This window comes from Tympanuchus pallidicinctus, unplaced genomic scaffold (genome assembly GCF_026119805.1).
Source record: "Tympanuchus pallidicinctus isolate F22 unplaced genomic scaffold, pur_lepc_1.0 scaffold17, whole genome shotgun sequence".
NCBI lineage: Eukaryota > Metazoa > Chordata > Aves > Galliformes > Phasianidae > Tympanuchus > Tympanuchus pallidicinctus.
In genome coordinates this window covers 488,181-509,376 of record NW_026294690.1, presented here as the reverse complement: position 1 = coordinate 509,376, position 21,196 = coordinate 488,181, and the positions used below count along the sequence as shown (strand labels likewise).

At 45.3% G+C, this 21,196-nt stretch overlaps 1 protein-coding gene across 5 annotated transcripts in view; it reads left to right on the top strand.

Annotated features, from left to right (window-relative positions):
• Positions 1-21,196, top strand: part of HEMK1 (HemK methyltransferase family member 1) — a 70,820-nt gene that overhangs the window by 5,073 nt on the left and 44,551 nt on the right. For all 5 annotated transcript variants that reach the window (XR_008205625.1, XR_008205627.1, XR_008205626.1 and 2 more), the window contains exons 4-5: positions 14,624-14,773; positions 16,782-16,846. Coding sequence is in view for 2 of the 5 variants with exons in the window: in XM_052678543.1 (XP_052534503.1) it covers positions 14,624-14,773; positions 16,782-16,846 (215 nt within the window). In the remaining 3 variants the exon portion in view is untranslated. The remainder of the gene's footprint in view (positions 1-14,623; positions 14,774-16,781; positions 16,847-21,196) is intronic.

The following is a 21,196-nucleotide window of genomic DNA, read 5'->3' as shown; positions in this document are numbered from 1 at the left end:
GAGCACCTCCCCTATGAGGACAGGCTGAGGGAGTTGGGCTTGTTCAGCCTGGAGAAGAGAAGCTGCGGGGTGACCTCATTGCAGCCTATCAATACCTGAAGGGAACCTACACCCAGGAGGGGAGTAAACTCTTCAAAAGGGCTGACAACAGCAGGACTAGGGGAAATGGATCCAAGTTGAAGGAGGGAAGATTTAGGTTGGATGTTAGGGGGAAGTTGTTCACAAGGAGAGTGGTTAGGCCCTGGAACGGGCTGCCCAGGAAGGTTGTGGATGCCCCGTCCTTGGATGTGTTCAAGGCCAGGTTGGACGGGGTCCTGGGCAACCTGATCTGAATGTGTACATTTGGTGGCCCTGCTAAGCAGGGGGGTTGGAACTACATGATCCTTGAGGTCCCTTCCAACCCGGCTGATTCTGTGATTCTGTGGTTCTGTCTTCTACTGAAGTCTGCCCCCAGCTCCTGCTGTTGCCTTCTCTTAGGGTGTTATAACACTCTGGGAAAGAGCCACTTGGTCTTGAGGCTTGTAAAGTAGAGGAAGTGCGATGCATTAGGAGTCCAGCAGGCTTCTGTCTAAGAGCTAAATGTGTTTGGTTTCCAGCAGCAGCGTGGCACCTTTGCTTTGGCTGCTCACGCTCTTTCTGGTGTCAGGAACTCCACACGGATGTGCAGAATGGTTGAGGTTGGCAGCAATTTCTGGAGATTTGTCTGGTTTGATTTGCCTGTGTGAAGCAGAGTCAGCTGGAGGTTTTGTCTGTTGATGTTTGTTTAAAAATGAAAAAAAAAAAAGTAGAGGAGAGTCTTGAACTGTTTTGGAATGCTTTAAACTTTCATGGTGACATAGATGTAACTAAAACAGGCACTCTTAAACCAGGCTACAAAGTTTCTTCTCCTGAGCGGAAGGTGCCAAATGATGAAAGAGTGAGTTTAAAGATGAGAGCTTTCACAATAGCTGCTTGCATGTTCCCACTACTTTCATCTGGATTGGGGGAGCTAAGTGCAAGTTCACAGCCAGGATGATTCCCTGATGTTGCTCCATATAAGTGAGCACAAACTCTTGCCAACAGAGCTGTTAAATTCAAAGTTGTGTTAAGAGAATCTTACATGTAACCAGTGCTCTGGCCACTTTGTCTCATGTCTTCTCAGCAGCCCAGCTGTGGCTGCATTCCTTCTTTGTATTCCTCAGGAATGCATCCCACCTAACCTTTTCCCAGAGTTTCTCTTCCTCTGGGAAGTTCACTGAGTTTCTGAAGCTTTCACTTCAGTGTTCTTCATGCCTCTGAATTCCACTGTGGGGAGGTGTGCCCTGGTGCTAAAAAAAGAAATTGATCTCATTTACCAGATTTACCTGGAAGGCGTGAGCTGACACTGCATTTGTCAGAGCTGTAGGAGTGAGATCTTGAAACCTCTGGTGGTGGTGTGAGGGCGGGCTGGAAAGTTCAACATCTTTCATATGGGAGAAGATGTGGGTGCAGCTGTGAAGCCTTTGTGTAGTATGGGAAGGAGTAGCAGGAGGATTAGACTTCACTACTTTTTTCTGGGCTTTGTCTTATCCTTTTGCAGGCATAGTGAGGCACTCTGTGCTGTGCTTCAGATTTCATTGATATGTTTTGCTTAGGAATGTTTCTGTGATTTCTGTGACAGCATTGGGTAATGTCTGCAGTTGACTCTTGTAAATTTGCTGTGTTGATCTTTCTCTTCAGGAAAAATGTATTCACATCACAGCAAATCCTGAGCCTTGACCCAAGCTCTTGGCGCTGCATGAGAGAGAGCTTTCTTGTGATCTGATGCTGGGGAATTTTCTCAGACAGGAAGAGCATGTGGACAAGATCCAGCTATTTGTCAGCACCTGGTGCAGGACACTGCTATGGGCACGTGCTGCTTCCAGGAACCACATACTATGTGGAACCAGTTGCCCAAAACTGAGCTGGCGTCCACATTCTTTCCTTTGTTTACATTGGTCTTCTCTGACTGAGAGCTGTATGTGATTGTTTGGGTGGGGATTTGCCCACACTTTGTTCACTAATTGAGACTTTTCAGACTTCACTGGACTTTGAAACTGTAATGGAAAAACCTCCTCTCAAAAATATTGAAGTTGCCTTTACTGCTCTTTCTATTCAGTTTGTGTGCAGGATTCTTACAGCTATTAGTACTGACACTGTTAATCAAATAGTATCTGTAAAGAATCTTGTTCTTTAGAAAGCAGTTAATGATCAGCATTAATATCCCAGGTTCTTCTTTGCTTCTTTGCACACGCAAGCCACATTGTATGTCTTGCTTTTGGCTGAGTAAATGTACATTGGCTTGTGCAGTGTAGGTATACCAGATCTGCAACATTCACTTTCTTGTTACGTTTTCATAGCTCCTACAAATGCTTCTGCCTGTTAATTTGAAGACTGAAAGGAAGAAGAGGCATCTTCATTATGCATATTCTATCCTGTGGTTAAAACAGAAGGGTTCTGACTCTTGCTACGAGCTGCTAGGCATGTGGGTAAAGCTGTGAAGGCAAACACAATATGGCATAAACTACCAGCACTGGCTGCGTCCTGTGGACAGAGATCACAGAATCACAGGGTTGGAAGGGACCTCAAGGATCACAAATCTCCAACCCCCTGCCACAAGCAGGGCCATTTAATAGCAGCCCAGGCTGCCCAGGGCCCCATCCAGCCTGGCCTTGAACACCTCCAGGGACGGACGGGCATCCACAGCCTCTCTGGCAGCTGTTCCAGCACCTCACCACTCTCTCTGTAAAGAACTTCCCCCTGACATTCAACCCAAATCTTCCCTCCCTCAACTTCAAACCATTTTCCCTTGTCCTGCAGTTATCTACCCTTTCCAAGAGTTGATTCCCCTCCTGTTTGTAGGCTCCCTTTAGTTATTGGTATCCAGTCCCCTGATCATCTTTGTGGCTCTCCTCTGGACCCTCTCCAACAACTCCCTGTCTTTTCTGTGCTGGGGGGCTCCACACTTGGATGCAGTATTCCAGATGGGGCCTCACAAGAGCTGAGTAGAGGGGGACAGTGACCTTCCTGTCCCTGCTGGCCGCCCTTCTGATGGAGCCCAGGATCCCATTTGCCTTCTGAGCCGCAGGGGCACACTGCTGGCTCATGTTAAAGCTTTTCATATATCAAGACCCCCAGGTCCTTCTCCGCAGGGCTGCTCTCAAGGACCACTCCTTCCTGTCTGTATGGATGCCTGGGATTCCTCCAGCCCAACTGCAAAACTCTGCACTTTGCTGTGTTGAACCTCATCAGCTTCACCTGGGCCCACCTTTCCAGCCTCTTGAGGTCCCTCTGAATGGCATCCCTTTCTTCTACTGTGTCAACCCCACCACTCAGTTCTATGATCTTCCCAGGCACAGAGGTGAGACTTACCAGCCTGTAGTTCCCAGGGTCATCCTTGCTTCCTTTCTTGTAAATGGCCCTCCGGTCATCCAGGACCTCACCTAACAGCCACGACTTTTCAAAGATGATGGAGAGTGGCTCAGCAGCCGCCTCAGCCAGCTCCTTCAGAGCCCTGGGATGCAGCCACCTGGCCCCGTAGACTTGCACACATTCAGTCTCATCAGGTGGTCTTGGACCTCTGTCCTCACAGCGGGGGGGACTTACCACCCTGGTCCCCACCTGGAGGTTTAGGGATGCAGAGCTCAGGGACATGAGAAGAACTGGAATCTTGGCCACCAGTGAAGACCGAGGCAAAGAACTCATTCAGTACCTTGGTCTTCTCTTCATCCATTGCAGCCAGTTCTTTTACGTTTACCAAAGGAGGCACACTCACTGTGGCCTGTCTCTTCTGCCCAATGTACCTGTAGAAGGTTTTCCTATTGTTTTTCACATCCCTCGCCAAGTTCAGTTCTGCTTGTGCCTTGGCTTTTCTGATCCCATGCCTGCAAGTCCAGACAGCATCTTGTATTCTTCCCAGCTGACACGGCCTTGTTTGCAGTGTGTGCACCTTTCTTCACTCTCAGCTGCCCAGCAGATCCTTGCAGAGCCATACCGGCTTTCTACCTCTTCTGCCCGCTTTCTTTTTCAGAGGGACGGAGAGTTCTTGTGCTCTCAGGAAGGCATCCTTGAAGAGCAGCCAGCTCTCCTCAACATCTTTGTTTTTAAAGACAGCATCCTAGGGGATCTCGGCCAACATTGAACAGCTTAAAGTTTGCTCTTCCGAAGTTCAGGGTCCTGACGCTGCTCTTCGCCAGGCCCACATCCCTCGAGATCATGAACTCGACCAGGGCAAAGAGAACAAAGAGAGAAGCTCAGCTGTCTGGTTTAGTTTTGTTCCATGTGGAATTTGTCCCTTTAGCTCATGTGTAGCTGAGCCCATTTCCATTTGCTTTCTCTGGGAGTATTTTTGTCAGCACATATGGTTCTGCTCCTTTTGTTCTGTGGGATTTGGGGTGGAGGTGGGACAGGGAGACAAAACTGCTTGCAGGATAGATAGGGAGTTCTGTGAGTACACACATACATGGTCCTCTGTGCACAGAGCTTTGGGCTCGCTGCTGTGAGCACAGTGTGTGGTTGCAGTGGTGCATGGAACCCCGCATCCTACCTGCTGTCCTGGTGAGAGCAGGGCTGTGGCTGTGAAGACTGCAGGGGGTCCTGGGTGACTTTACAAATTCTTTACAGAGAGAATGGTGAGGTGCTGGAACCAGCTGTCCAGAGAGGCTATGGATGCCCCGTCCATCCCTGGAGGTGTTCAAGACCAGGTTGGATGGGGCCCTGGGCAGCCTGGGCTGGTATGAAATGGGGAGGTTGGTGGCCCTGCCTGTGGCAGGAGGATGGAGATTCGTGATCCTTGAAGTCCCTTCCAACCCTGGCCATTCTGTGATTCTGTGACTTCCATGATGTGCCCAGGGTCACCAGAGCCAAGCTTTTGTCATGCAGAGGTGTTCAGGCCAAAGTTTGGGGTTGTGCTCTGTCTTGTGGATTGTCCTAGTTATGCACTTACTATTGCAGTGAATCTCTGTCCCAATGCTGTTCAGAGACTATTGGTGCAGAAGGCAGCACTTTTCCCAGAGCGAGGCCTTCTAAAACTCAAGCTAAGTTACCATCACAGCAGCTTTGTGGATTAGAGGAAAAATAGGACAAAGAGAGGAATCCATGCAGTCGTGGTTGGATTCCTTTTTTTTTATCTCGGTAAATAAAGGCAAAATCAATCTTCACCGTGACTTTATTGAGGAGGGTCAGCTGGGTTCAGGATTCCTCCTAAGGTCGCGCAGGCTGTGGCTCCCCTGTTTTGTACCCCTAGAGGGCACTGCAGGCTTAGACTCGCAGAGTTCCTGGCAGGTCTATCTAATCATTGCCGTGTGGCTTCTAGCGTGTTCTGATCCCCTCCTCTCTCACACGCTGTCTTTTAAAGCAGATGAAGGCTTGTTTGTTCAGTGGAAACAAAAATGGTCTCCTTTCATCCCCTGCAGCTACTGTGTGGGCAGAGCCATGTTCTTGAATGCCGTGGTTTTTATTAGCTGGAGGAAAGCTGCTGGGAGGAGAGCTCCAGCTCTGCTTGTGAGGTTTCTTTCTCACAGCCCCATCAGCCCTCCTCACCCTCAGGGGGTGGCACCTCCTTACCTGTTGTGATCGCACCATGAGCTCAGGCCCTGCATACGTTTTTCCATCTTGGTTTTGTTGTGATGACTGTGAGCTTCCCTGTGAAGGGGAGAAGCATGCTGTAGGCTGAATAGGTGTGTTTTACCTGGTAGGCGTTATAGGGGAAGAAATGCCAAGTCTGTTCCATGCTGGGCATTTTTTTCAATAGTCATCCAGGAAAATTGTGAGATTACTGGAGATCATAAAGACATGGAAACAGGTTTACTGGGTCAGATTAAATTGGTCTAATTCAAAATACTGTGTCATCCTGGGGTTTGTGGCAGATGGTGAGGACAAAATTACAATGGAAAAGCAGACAGAGAAGGATCCCCCCTTGTTTTGACAGTCAGCAGTTAAGGGATGTTCTTAGCCAAAGCTGGGTTTGAGGCCGTTCTGCTTCATAATCACTTGTGGATCTGGATCTGTCCTCCATTAATCCTCTTTTTAGTTTGTCTGTGTTTCTAACCTCTACAGCATTATCTGGCAGTGAATTGTTCTAATTTTGTACTTTAAGTGGGAAAAGCATTTTCTTTGTTTCAGATGCTCCTAGTCTTTCATCAGGAGAGCTCTTTGTGCTGTGAAAATGTGGAATAACTATTCATGCTCTCACAGCATTTATAGTTTTTCTCCTGTCACTGGCTAAGCAATCCTTTTTCCACCTGTGATTTTTAAGTTTACTTGTTTCTCGAGATAGGTTGCTTCTTCCTTCTTTTGCCAACATGCTCAGGGTACCAAAACCACTGCTGTTTACTTTGCCCGTGTCATCTGAATGGCAGTCATTGTGCCGAGGTGTTCTGTGAAAGCACTTTAAGCAAAGATTTGCTCCAAGAAACCTTTCATGAAGGTTAACCTACATTCTCACTAAGCGTAATCGTTAACCTCTTAAGAAGGTCAAGCGGAGAGAAGGGAGGATTTTTACTTCCAGACATGTATGTGCAAATCTGCAGATCCCCAGGTGGGGGCTTTCTCTGGTGATATGCGGCAAAGGAATGAACGCATTTTTCTGTTTTAATTAGTGCTGAAAGGAAGCTTCCTGATCCAGAATTGCATGTGGTTTCCCTCATTTCTGTGTTACAGATGGTTACATTTTAGAGAGTTCAGAAGGTCGCAGTGTGTGGTGAGCACAGCCATGGATCTGCAGTCAGGAGACTCCTTTGGTTTTATTTTTTTTCGTAGTTTTGCTTCTGATCACTTTACTCTTCAGAGGAAAACTGCTTCTCTCCATCTCTTGCTACATGGTTTGGGAAATGAAAAGGATGGATAGTGTTGTCTTATTCACGATTTGGGGTCCTTTCCTGAGATATCTGCAGACACCTATAAAGTATATTGAACAGAAATGGAATGGGACATTATTTAATTGATCAAAAATAAGTGCAATCTATCGAAACATAACTTAAACATACAGAAGTTGTAGCATTTTCATAGTCTCCCACAGGTGAGATTTTGCTCATATGGTAGGTAATAATTTATCAGTATGTCAAAGGAAAACAATATTTCCTGAAAAAGAAGGCTGTGGCACTAATGCCAAGGAGTGGGAATCATAGTAGCAGCTTGTTGCTGCAAAGCAATCAGAACTGCCCTTTGAGCTAAGCACGAGTGTTTAATAAGATCATACATGGAGAGGGAAATAATGCAGCCTGCCCCTCGTTGCAGAGCTGTTGCTTGTGGCTGAAGAGCTTGGGGAAAGCTGTGGGGCTGTGCTGGGTGATGGCTGACCAGTTTTCAGGGGGCTGCCCACAGGCCAATGCGACCTTTGTGTTACCAAGGGATTGCCAAGCACAGCACCAGGGTTAAGTCTCCTCTCTGTGCTGCAGTAGGGGGATAGCTGGTGAGAAGCTGTCTGGTTATATTACTCACTGGTTGAGAAAGAACTGGAAAAGTAGGTCGGGAGAAGGACCAGTAGGTGGATTAACAGCAAGTCTGCCTTATTGTGAAAGACAATTTAGCTCATCAAAGATAAGCTTGAGGGCTAATTACCTGGCCCAGAGAGCAGAAATTTGTAAGCAGAACTCTCATTAGTTTTGTGGACAAGTGTATAACAAGGACTATAAATGCGAATAGAAGAAAAGATGTACGTCTTCAGCAGAGAGTGTAATTAACTACTGAAACAGCAGAGCTGGAACCTTGGTACCTCTCTTGCTGGCTACTTCAAATCAGGACAGAATGTTTTTCTCAGAACAGATTTCTTGCTCTAAAGGAAATGAAGGATGGAACAGTTGTTCCTGGCTAAAAGGCCAGGAGGGACTGTGGCAGTAGTTTCGTCTGGCTTCCTGTGCAAGAAAAAAGACTGTGGGAGAGCAGAAGATTGCTTCTAAGCTGGTGATTTCCACAGGAGACTCAAAAATGTAAACGTAAATCAAAAATCTGTGGGGGAAAAACAACAGCTTCCACACCTTGCCCTCCCTCCCCCCCCCCACCAACTCACACACAGATCTGTTAGTTTATATTGACTTTTCTAATGTATTCTCACTGGTAAGTATTATCATTGCCTTCGTATTTTTTGCCCTAAAAGAGCTCCATGAGATCTTCAGCTTTTGATCCACCTTTTTGTGATATAGGAGGGACCTCAGTTTCAGAGGGTTTCATCTGAGCTGCTCAACAGCAGTTAGAGTGAGATTCAGGGCTGGAGCTGGGCAAACAAACTACAGAATGTCTGGAATGGGATGAATGGGGCTCAAGGGGCTTCTCACATGAATATGAAGACAAATTCATTTGGCTTTGCCCCCATCTCCTGCCTTGCTTCTCTTGGGCATCCAAGTAAATGGAGTTTTGAAGCTAGGACAAGCAAACTGAAGCAGAACATCTGTCTGGATGCTGAGTTTGCTGCAGGGCCAAGCAAAAGAGCCCAGGATGCAATTGCTGTAGCCACTAGCCTGCCCTCTGATCAGGGGCTGGCTTAGTGGTCTGGTTCAGGAAAAAGGGTGTGTGACAATGATCTTCTGTGGCCATTGCCATGGAGGTATGTTTCCAGCTTGGCTTCCTGGTGTTTTGTCATGTGTTCATTGGCAGCCAAGTGGGCAAACAGGAGGGGAGGGGTAATTTGGTTAATATCAGATCAGGCTCTACAGAAAGTCCTGGATTCTGAGAACACAAGTTTCTGGAAAGCACACAAATAAGTAAAACATTCCCAGGAAGTGTATGACAGCAGTGAGGTTACACAGGTTTTCATAGGCCTTTTGCTTTCCATGTCCGCTTTGCTAACCAGGGAATTAGAAGCCTTGTCCTCCTGGACTCCTATCCATAGGACTTTGTCTTCCCTGCTCTCCCAAGGGTATATAGAGCAGGAAAAAAGGGTGCTTCTGGGAACATGGTGTGAATTTGTGAGCTCCATCCTTGCCTTTTCCCCTTCTCACATTATCCTGTTTTTGTTAGCCCTGCACTTTTATTCGCAGAAACATCAGGTACCTCATTTGCTGCCGTTGGCCCACAGCGTGCCCGCCTTGCCTCCAGACCTCCACACAGCTCTGCAGCCACTGCTGTGCAGTGAGAATCTGCTGTATCCTCCTGTGTGTCTCAGTGCTGAAAGCTGCCTGGCCCTGCGCTGTCTGCTGGTTGGAGCTGTGCAGCTGTGCAGCCTGTGGTTTGGGTGCTGGCAGACGCTGTCCTCGCGCTTCTTTGTGCAGCTGTGGTTCCAAGAAATACAGTGAACCAGAGACCTGGCCGCAGGGACAGGGAGGTAATACCAAGAACCTGTCAGAACATGAGTGTGCACTGGGGGCGGGGGGGAGTGGGGCTGTGGGTGGAAGGGTGAGGCAGAGGCTCATGGGAAGCTGGAGGTGTTGGCAAAGCTTTGCATTTATTTTGCTCAACAGAAAAAATGAGGGGGGAGAACCAAGTAAGTGACATAGGGCAAATCTGGCAGTGAAGCAAGGCTTCCTGGAACAGCAAGGTGAGAGTGGACTGTGAGTGGCTTGGCAAAGAGGCAAAGGCTTGAGAACCTCTGAGTGCTGGAAATCAAGTAGCGCAGGAGGCAAATATTTGTGTCCCCTGTATGGAACTACAGGTAAAGGGCTTCTAGTCCTTGCAAGATCCTCTTCTGCTCTTCAGTACCAGAACTCCCCTCACTCTTGAGGATGCCCTGCCCTTTCCCCTACAGATTTTTTAAATACTCTTCTGACAAAGGTACGTAATGCTTAGATCCTGCCAACTTGTCCCCACTCCATGCTAAACAAGAGCATTTGTACACCTGGAAACAAATCCCTGGATGCTTGCATCACCTTCCAGTGCACTGTAAAAACCCTTCCAGATATCTTGCCTTTTGCCCAGTTTACCATGCTCATGAGTGCATAATTTCTGGAGGCAGCTGGTGCTCTGGGTGCCCTCCTTAATACTTATTTGCACAAAATCATAGATAGAAGTTGTGGGGGAAGTTCATTGCCTCATGATATTTTTTCTTGATTTTATTTCTGTTTGTTTTTTCTCCATGAAGAATGGAGAATTTCTATATGAAGAAATTTGCAACATGCAGAGAGTCTGGGATTTATTCACACCAGTAAGTGCAGAGCTGTAAGCTGGCCTACCTGTAGCAGATGACAAAGGCCCCAGAGGATGATGACACTTGAAGGTGTACCCTGGAAAGGTGCATGGCAATCCTGCAAGCTCTGAGGGACAGGACAGCTGTGGGGCAGTTCTAATCATACCTAAGCTTTGCTCCAAGGGACAGCAGTGGCTCACTGTCTTACCCTCACGTGTGTACCACGCTCTAGGACCTGTTTCTGCCAGTACCTGTAGCACTGCTTAGCAAGACTTTCAGTGTGTGTTGCTACTGACAGTGACACATACTGTAAGCAGCAATTCAGATTTTAATCATTCCACAGTGGTTAGTGTGCTGTGGGTAGATCTAAAATCAGGTCACCTTTCTCAAACGCTTGCTTAATGTACAATTCTATTTGTTCCTTAACACAGCACTTTCTTGGTTTGTTTTTTGTTGTTTTGGGTTTTTTTTTCAATATTTTTCAGGGACGAGGCACCTGGTGCTACAAGGTTTTAGATCCTATAAAATCAGTGAAGTCTGTTTGTTTTGGTATTTTAATCAAAATGAGCGTTTTTCTGTAGTGAGGGATATTTCTCTGATGTATTCAATCTTGAAAGTGGTGTGAGTGCAAGTAGGCCTATTTTTCCTGCCATTTCAAGTGTAGGGTGGCAGGTTGTGGAGAGCTTACCTAATGTATTCCAAAGGTTAATGTACTGGAATGTCAAAATTATTTCTCTTTTTTTTTTTTTTTTTTTTTCCCATTGGAATTTCTGGTTTCATCTCAATCTTTGGAACTGGTGACTAAGCTGAGGCCTAAGATGGCTTTAAGCAACGTTGGCATTGTTAGCAGATGTTTGCTGTCTGAAACTGTTCAGTTGGAGATGATGTAGTGTATCCCACGCAGCACAGACCGCAGCCTTTGGCCATCTGCTGTTGTTCCAGTTTTTCTTTTTAGCATCTTCTGCCTGCTGGTTGCTTTTCCCTTTGTGTGGCCCTAGTCAGATTCTTCTGCAGAAGTAGGGGGTGTCTGGTATGGTGTTTTGTACCCTACATATGAGTGCAGGAATGTGTGCCCAGACGTGCGTTATCTCTCAACTTTTTACAAAGTAGCTCATCAATTTCAAGTCACATCTTGAGAGGGCTGAGGAAACACAGATTTTTACTAAATTGCTTGATAGAAGATGGAAAAATACCAAAACCACTTTTGAAAAAAAAAGTGGTTTAAAAGAACACTTTTAAAACAGCTCTGGACAGCTCAGTCACTCGTGATTTCTGTGAAGGAGAGCTGGTGGCCATGGCAGCGTGCTCACTGGGCCCCTCTGCTTTGTGGTTGCTGGGTTGCCCAGTTCTTTTACAGATGCTGGGGGAGTTTGTTTTTCTTGTGGAAGCTATAAGTCAAAGAAAGGACAGTTAGCATCACAGCCAGTTAGTGCAGATTTCTAAAATGTCTTATTCTTCTACATTGTTTTCTGTTCCTTTTAATACATGTACAGTTACAAATTCAATACAATGTTGAATAAACCATACTAGTAATTTCCTTTCTCCTGATACGCTGGCTGGCAAACGCCTTCTATTTGTTCTCAGCTGAATTTGTTTCATAAAATAACTTAGTTTCATAATTGTTGAACTCTTTGACTGCAGTGAGATACTAATGGCTGAAAAAAAAAGTAGTTTCTTAGCTTGTCACATCACTTTTAATACAGTCTTTCAATTTTAATCTATTGCAATAGATAGTTCTTATGAGGGAAGTTGCTTTGGAAAAGTATATGAAATAACCAGACAGTAAGGCAAGGGAGTCAGGGAGGATACGATGCTGAAATTGTATCAATATCCCTTTTTTAATGCACATGTGCTAAAAACTGAAGTCAGTTGTATTTAAACAGAGCTCACTTTGGCAAGCGCTCTCAAATTATTTTTACTGTGGAGCATGTGAGGCAGAAATTCCATAATAACTCCAAGCTTGAAGTTGCTAATAATAAACCTTAATGATGTTAATGAATGCTGACAGTAGTTCTACTTTAAGGATGTTACTTGTGGACATTCTGTAATCAGTAACTTGTGCCTCTCTGTGACCAACCCTGGAGATGGATGGTTCTTCTAAGCTAGTGCAGAGAGTTTCCTGGAAATACTTCAGATGACCAGAAATGAGCAGCGTTTGAGAGCAATTCAGTGTCCGAGCAGAATGGCTTTTCTGTGATCTTGGGATCACCTGCTGTGGTTGCAATCTTTGCCTGTCCTCATTTTCAGAAGTATTTTCAAACTGATGCATCTAGCTGAAATGCAAAAGCCACTTTCACACGCAAGTGGGTAGATATGGTGTTTCTTTTTTCCATGTTATCTGAATGCTGGTGGTCCTCTTAACAGTTTCCTGCAGGATATGGGAATATTTTCCTCCACAGTTTTCTGGAAAGGAATCCCGGAGCAGCAACGAGGAAGATGTGATTCTGAGGCACGGTAATGAGGGCAGGGCACTGCTGTATGGCACCTCTTATCTGCCCAGGCCGCCATCAGGGCTGGGCCCCAAGCTGAACCGTGCAGAGAAGATGCAGTCCTGAGAGATCACAGTGTAGCTCCCTCTGCTACCCCTTCCCTCTTGGTGTCAAGTAGGAGCACAATTGCACTCATTGCTGTGAGCTCTGGAAGGCAGAGGGCACAGGCTGGAGAAGAACAAAGGCTGTTGTTATCCGGGTGAGTAAAGAATGGGCATCCCTGACTTGTTCCAGCTCAGTGACTGCAGGAATTTGAAAGAAAATGATGAATACAGCTGAAGGAGGTTGTTGATAAAAAGCCCCCTAAAGGCTTCAAAAGTGTGTGGCTGTGAAAAGTAGCCCAGAGAAGGTCAAGGGTGCAGTGACTCCCCTAAGGATAATGTTGGCAGGGCCATACTACTGCAAAAAAAGCAAAGCCCAAAGCAGATGGGCTGGAAATGGCAACAGCTCAGAAGCTGATCTAACAAGAAGTAATGTTACTGGGAGAAATGAAGAGTGTCTACATATTCAAATAAACCACATCTTTTTTTTCTGCTTATGCTTTCAGGCACAGGTTAAAAAAGCAGAATCATTTCAAAGCTGCTTGGCTTTCCTAGGGCAGGACAATGTTTAAACACACGTGTCTCTTATCTAGATCTGTGAAGCAGTGCAAGTTGCAGTTCTGTGAAGGGGCACAATGCTTTATTATACTGAAGAGTAATTCATGTTTTGTGAGTGTCTCAAAAAAATGCCGTCTGACAAAGCAGCCCACATCTCAGGGATTCTTGCTGGGGATGTTTTCACAGAAGCTCATCTACACCAGCTTTATATTTTTACACCTGTTTGCAGCCTTTCTCACTACATCCCACAGATGCAAACCAGCCTGACATGAAGGGTGATCAGCTGACAGCAGCAGCTATCTTGATGAAGACTCCACACCTGTGTACAAACCATCTGTTTCACTGTACCCCACATCGGGTGATATATCCAAAGGAGGGCTTATATCCTTAGGTACAAGCAGACCTGACTTTAGCTCCTGGAAAAAGCCACTGCCGCGCTAAAGCTGACTCACTTGTCAGGATATGTTGCTTTTAGATATTTCTGCTTAAGGATTTTCTTCATGAAGTCTTTCATTGGTAAAATCAAGCCAATTCTTTGTGACCTGCTAGGCTTTCTGGATTTATAGGAGAGATTCAAGAGCAAATCTCTTAAGTGAATAGCCTAGCCACTGTGGGAGCAGCTTGGGCAGTAAAACCTTGTTTTCTTTCTGTATGGTTGTGCCATGAAGGAACAAGGATCTCAGGGAGTTAGGAGCAGTTTCGGCAAGTGCTCACACACCCAAGATGTTTACATTTCTCTTGTAGTTTTCTCTGATGAATAACCAGAGAAGTTCATGCTGTGAGGGAGGCACGTGTACTGTCCGTAGTAACTAGTGTCTCAAAGCTGGGAACTCTGTGTCTTTAAGACCTCTCGCTGTGCTGGATTTCACATGATGTTGCCAGGAGATTTAAAAACTAGATGAATGGCAGGGAAGAGATGTTGGCAGCAGAGGTGCATAGGGCTCAAGAAGCAGGGATGAAAGTCTTTTCTGTGCAACAACAAAATGTAGTAGGAGTCCACAGTCTGAAATCCAGGGAACTCACTGTATGGGTCACTTAATTCTCTGCCTTTGCTTTTCATCTGCAGGTTGGATTAAGATGTTGCCCAGAACTGTATAGCTGTCTCTAGATTACTTAGAAGTTTAGAAGTATTAAATTTTGAAGCCTACAAGTACTAATGGCTGGAATTTTGGTGTAAATAAAATGGTGTTACAGAAGATAATGTGCTCAAGCTGTTCGGTTACTGTTTTTCCCAGTGCTAGAAGACCTCAGAGGATCTCTGGGAAGTCATAACAAAATCCTCAGGATACTTGTCAAAGCACCGTGTGGAGGAGATGAAGTTTAAATGACTTCCTGTCAGCTCTGCTATGTCATTTGTGTTTTAAAAATCAGCAAAACAAATACATTTTAGGCTATGGACTGAAGACATTTTAATTCCTTCACAAAGTCAAAACAGTTCCCTTATCAAAAAGTCACAGCAATGTTTATCTTTGTTTTCTTAGGATCTCATCTCTCTGGTTGTGGAAGAAGAATCTCGGAAATGTGAGGCGAAGAATTCAGCCTTTTTGGTTGCTGTCCCATCTCCTGTGATCCTGGAGATTGGCTGTGGCTCTGGAGCAATTGCTCTGGGTCTCCTGTGCAAGATACCACAGGTGAACTTTTTAATATGCTCATGGTACAGCAAATACCATTGTGAAAGCGTAGTTCCAGTCTACTGGACTTCCCTGAGACTTTCCAAGCAAATTTCTTTGACAGAACTTAGCTGCTACTTCAGCAGCTGCTGTCTTTGACAATCAGACTCTGTATGTTTATTCTAGGTAGAGAGAGTTTTTAGAAATTGCTTTCTCCAGCTGTCTGCAGGAGTAATAAAGACAGAAGGAAACAAGCAAATGTGCTCATTCTTCAGCTGTCACAACTCGCTGTTAATCACCTTAGATTGAAGCTGTTGTGAGGGTTGGTTTAAGCTCATATCCTGGGCTGTGGACGAGTGACCGAGGCTTCGGTACGCACTCTAGTAGTCAAATTTTTGGAGCAGTCATCTCTAAATTCACCTTGCTGTGAATCAATAGGTTTGTGAGACTGAAAGCCAAATGAGTACCAAAGAGGGATTCCCACAGAAGCATCAATAGTTGGGATCAATATGATTAGCAGATGTCACACTGCCTCAACTGCCAAGCCATTTTTCTGAAGTCTTTTGTTCCATGATAGCAGCCCCCGTTTTTGGATAGAGCAAAAAAAGCAGGAAGTGGATAGAGATCTGGGTAGCCAAAGCTGTTCTTGCCTCTGGTTACTGTGGCATGAAACAGGCTTGATGAGATACTATTGGTAAGTAAAAAGGAAAAAAGAAATGAAGCCAAGATTTCATCACATACAGACTTACTCATACGTCAGCTTCTCATGAGCAAGAATTGCTGTAGCCAGTCCTCTCTCTGAGAGAGAGTGAGGCTTGGGGCATTAGTTACAGAGGTAGGTGCCTTCTGTTGACTCAGGAGTTAATAGTTGGGCTTCATGACTTCAAAGTGAAATTACTCTGATTTTCTGAGCTGTACTTCACACTTTTTACTTTCCTGTCAGATTAAACAGTTCTGCCAGTCTGTCACTGTTACTGATAATAGTCCTTTCCCAGCTGGCTAACACAAACTGCTGTGCCCAGAGAAATAAAGAGCCTTGGCTGAATAGAGTGAATGGTAGCTACACAGACAGCTAACCAGAGTTTATGTTCTTTGTGATGTCTTAATGTTTGAGACACAAGTTGGCAGTAGGGAACAAGAGAAAACACCAGCGGCATTTCATTTATTGTTTCAACTCTGTCCTCTGTGTTTGGGGTCAGCTTTGTGTGTGTGAGGGTGGTAGTTTCACGCAGTGAAATGCATCACCCTAATGGTCCATTACACTGCATACCACCATTATCACCAGGTAGAAAGTGTATACTTCGAGCACGCTTTCTGTATGCAAATGCTTAGCAGCATGTGTTTAAAAAACGTCCAGCAAAGCAAAAAAACATGTCAGGCCTGTGCTCGTGCTGTTCCCAAAATGGGGTAGAAAGTCAGGCATATCTCTAACCATATAGTCCTATCGCATACTGTTACACCAGAGAACTTCCAGATAGTTGACACAGTGAAGTGCAGGCTGTCTACATCTAGTGAACATGGTATAATGACTGCAGTGGAATTACTAGGCAAAGGGTGACTGCCTAATAGATGGAAAATGCTAGAACCTCTGCCCAAGATGGGGTGTTACTGTTGGAGGGATTCCATGCACACTAAAAAGGAGAAGTCTAGGGATGTGATCTTCCTTTAACCTGTGTCCACTTCAGCCTTTGGCTTGCTGGAGTGTTGAGTCTCACACTACTTCAGAGCTATGAACATATCAGGTGCCATGAGTCAGCATGACTGCATTGTTGTCAGCTGAGTTGACTTGGTCAGAAGCCTGTCTATTTTGGTAGAATGCTGGCATTGTTGCAGAGTGCCTTCTGTCATGTTACTGTCTTACTGGAAGTGATTTGTCATCCCATCAGTGCCCTGAGATGAGCTGTTCATTTGAGGAGCCGAGAGTGAGCAGTCAATTGGCAGGTTTTATCTTGTGTGTCTCTTCTGGCAGAGCTTGTCTGCTCAGGAGCTGTGGTGTTGTAATGCTGTTGTTTGTTTTTTTCTGTCTCAGAGCCGAGTGATAGCTGTGGATAAAGAAGAGGCTGCTGTGGATCTCACCAGGGAGAATGTACATAGGTACAAGCTTGCATATTATCTATTTCTTGTAAACTGTTACTTGGGAATCATGGAATGGCGTGGGTTGAAAAAAAAACACAATTTCAACCCCCCCACTGTGTGCAGGTCACCAACCAGCAGACCAGGCTGCCCAGAGCCACATCCAGCCTGGCCTTCAATGCCTCCAGGGATGGGGCATCCACAGCCTCCTTGGGCAGCCTGTTCCAGTGCCTCACCACCCTCTGGGTGAAATGATCAGGAGTCCCTAATATTTTGAACTGTGTTTCATGTTTGTCACCATGGGAAACTAGAGTATTTTTAATCACTTGAGCTCCCAAAGAGTGTAGCAATTCAAGAAAAAGGAAGTTTATATTTACCAGAGGATTTTTTTCCTTTCAGTTGTGAATGCACTTTGCAAAGGCAGCAGCCTAAATAAGTCAGTAGTACTTAAATGCTGTCTTCCAAGAGTTTTCGTGGTCACTATTGGTTACTACTTTTCTATGGTGAACTTTAATCACCAAGAGGTAAGAATGTCTCTGTCACTTGAGAGGTTAAGGACAGGTATAGTATGAACCTTTCTCTCTTTGGCTTCCTACCTAAAATTCTGCCATGCTTGTTCCTGTCACTACTCCTCTGGTTATAAGTTTGCACTCTTCACTCTGTTGTCACGGTATCCCTCAGTGCCCTCCTTGTAGCCTTGGATTTGATGAGAAGGGTGCTGCTGTGCACACACACCTGTGCTGTGCCTGGGTGCTGAGACTGCTGAACAGATTGTACCTAATGCAGAACAACATTATCTCAGGATAACCTTGTCCTCCCCAACAGATCATTGCTCAGTGTCATGGTTCTATGTTCTGCTTAATGCAGGCTGTTCTGGGTTGTCACCATCTTGGTGAGCACCACGACTAGAATCTGTGTCCTTTTTGAGTCCTCTTAGAGACTGTGAAACGTACAGAGCTCTACTATGCATTTGTATTCTCAGGAACCTCTGAGCATGAATTTGAGCAGCCTTAGGAGGATTTCCTGTTGCTACCTTTTTTGGAGTCCGGTACAGCTATGAGTCTTAAAAGTGATACTCATTAGCTGATGTTACTGTCCGCGAGGCCCATGTATTCTTTCTTCCAAAGCTGCTGCTGGCATACTGGTTACAGAGGCAGGCTGCTTCTGTTTCTAGCTGTCCTGAGCTGTATCTGTCCACTTTTTGCAATCCAGCTGCAGATCTTTCACCATTCTGAGGTGATGGTAGAAACAACCTCTTCCCACACTTTCACCTCTCCACTAAACTGTGCCTCCTATTCCAGTTATGGGGAGTGGCCAGCACATCCTTCTGATATATGAGTATCAAACCAAGTTCTCTTGCAGTTTTACAGAGATCATAATAAAAACAGGCCAGATCTTTGCCTCCTTTGTAGAGTGTTGTTCTGGCATATGGGAAAATGTGTCATAGTATCCTTGGCTCAAGGATGGCTATGGGGAGCGTAATTGCACTGCCAGAGAAACTCGTATTTCTCAATAGATATTTTCATTAAGCAAATGTTTCTCTTGTCCGTGGTGTGGTGCCCTGCACATCTTGCAAGAGTAGCCGGTAGGATAAGCTGTATTACTGCTGAAGCCAGCTTGGTTTCTGCCTTTTTACCACAGTTGTGTTATTTAGGGAGGAACGCTTAGTGAAGTCTTGGTTGCAGTGAATCAATGCCAGTACCAGATTACCCAGCTGTGTACGCTGCGGGTAGATGCAGAAATCCTTTTATTTCTTGATGCTCCTGTAGTTGATGAGGCAGTTCCAAAGGCCCTCAGCAAACAGGACTTGGGTATAATGGCTTTGTTGCAGCATGCTCTCTGAAACTTGCTTGGGTAGCCCCAGGATGTTACGCTGAAGAGTTGGAAGGAAAAATCTGACACCGTGGTGGGTCTCTCCCAGGAAGAGACAGCATATTGGAAAGAGCTCTAGTTTTGTCAGAGGATTCTCTAGACATTGCTGTAACAGGGCAAACTCTATCTGCAACCATCTACTTTTGCCAGTCAGGGAATGGCATCCCCTGAGGGTGGAGTGGAGTTGTTCTCCACCAGCACTTCTTGCCCAACATTGTCTCTCTAGCTTGGCAAAGTGCATTCTCTGTCATTGTTGAAACGTCTTCTCAGAAGCCAGAGGCAGAACTCATGAGAAGAGAGGTATTTTGATGGGCAGATTGCATAGCTGAGGAATTAGAGGTTATGTTCCTTCTTTGCTGCCTCACTCTTTCTGCTTCTTTAGTCTCTCTTGCAATCAGGCTGTGAATAAGCACCAAGGCAGTTTTCAAACTGTCATCTCTTTATTGTTCCAGGAGTGTCAAGGTATCTTCAAGGCTTTAAGGCAGGCATGTCCAGCCCATGGGCTGCATGTGGATAGCACAGCTCAAACTACAGCCATCAGCTGAGCAGCTCAGCCTGGTGCACAGCCTCACTTAACAACCAAACATGGGTGTGCTGCTAACCCTGTCTGGGCTGAAAGCGGGGCACGGGACGCAGCGCAGGGCTGACTGAAGGGATGGCAAATATGTGCATTCTGATGTATTGGCTACATACAGGCCCGTGAACAGTGAAAAATAGGCAGCTGTGCTTTCTGCTGTGGTCAAGGAATTTGAGAACAGGTTTCAGGGTTGCAAAAAAGTGTTGACTTTTTGGGTTTTTTTTTTGTACATTTATGACTATTTTCAGTCAAAATAAATGCATTGCCTGTGAATTTTCCAATGGCTGTGTAGAGTTACAATCAGATATTCAACACAGATCTGATCATGTCTTTCTACTGGACTTTCATAATTCCTATCTCAGCAGAGAGAAATATCCCTCACTTCACAGTCACACCTTATTAATGTCATCACTTTTCGGCAGTACGTACATTTGTGAAGTGTTTTCATGGATGAAGTACTGGAAAAATGAAATTTCATCAAAAATCTCAGACAAACACCTAAGAATTGCAAGTGCTACCTTGGAATCAGACTGTTCTGTTAGTTTCACAAACAAGGTCAAACATCCCACTAGTTTCATGGTTTTGTTGTTTCCTTTTTAAATGTTTTAATTAAAAAACTATTGAAAATTAAAACAAGTTTTGTTGCTTGTCAGCTATATTATATATTTTAATGGGAGCTGCTCTGAAAGGAATGCCTCCTGTTTTATTACGTTGGCCTGCAACATCAGAGGTGGATCTTGGTGGCATGGCAGTAGAACTGGACCTTCCCACCTATATTCCATTACGTTTTATTGCTGTGCAGCAGCAGTGGGGCAGTCTGACAAAATTGCATAGTGGCATGAAAGTGTGTGTGAAGTAAAGGTGGGTCATTGCATTCCTCCATGTGGGAAAAAATGGCACCCACTGACATTCACTGACACTTGCTAAACATTGGCACAATCCAAAGAGTGGATGTGAGTGCAGTGAGGCAGTGGGTGATGTGTTTCTGCAGTGGCAACAGCATCAGTGCTAAAAACCTCCACTGGTGCAGGTTTTTACTAGTTTGGCATGCAAGCTCGTGTTAACTACTGACAAAAATACAGAGCTAACAGTGGTGATTATGTTGAAAAATAGGTTTTTGTAGCTGAGAATTTGGTCCATTAAGTATTGTTACTGTGCTTGTTTTATCTGTTGTAGTTTCCATGGAAATAAATAGGAGGCATTACTTCTGGAGTGACCTACACATATGGTGGCTGAGACAATTCCTGTTTACTTGGTGTGGCCCAGGCAAGCCAGAATGTTGGACACCCATGGTTTAAGGGGATCTGTCTCTGGCAAGGATCATATTCTGTTGCAAGCTGGGAGCTAGAGATGGATTGTGCCAGGCTGAGGCAGACTGGAGAACCATGCAAAGGCAATCTGGCAAACTTGAGGCTGTTCTGCTTTGGAGTGAGTCAGTAAATCAGAGATCAGAATCTCAGCCAAGATTTCTTCCAAAGAAACAGTGAGGTGTTTATAGACCTGTTTCTTAAAAATAACAAACCTCCCTGCCTACGTGCTGTCTTGTCACAGGTGAAGGGAGAGTTGTTTGTGTCTCCAGTACATTCAGGGATTCTGCCAGTGTGAACACCCTGGGGAGGTCTGGTTGCAGATGAAAGGTGCTGAGCAAAACATATCTCCCAGTTAATGTGCACAGGCATGTCAGGGATGAGAAAGATCATGAGTTAGAAAGTAGCACCTGAGAAACCCAGCCTATTTTAAAAGCATTGCACTGAACGGTCTGTGCGTGAGCCGTTCCTATAGGAGTCTCTCTTCCTGGTCTATGTCTGCCACAGGAGCTGTGCTGCACTGCGTGTGCTGGCTTCCTGCTACTGTGCAGTGCAGTCTCATCACCTTCATGCACTCATGTGCCTAAAAAATACACTCAGATGCCAGAACGCTGC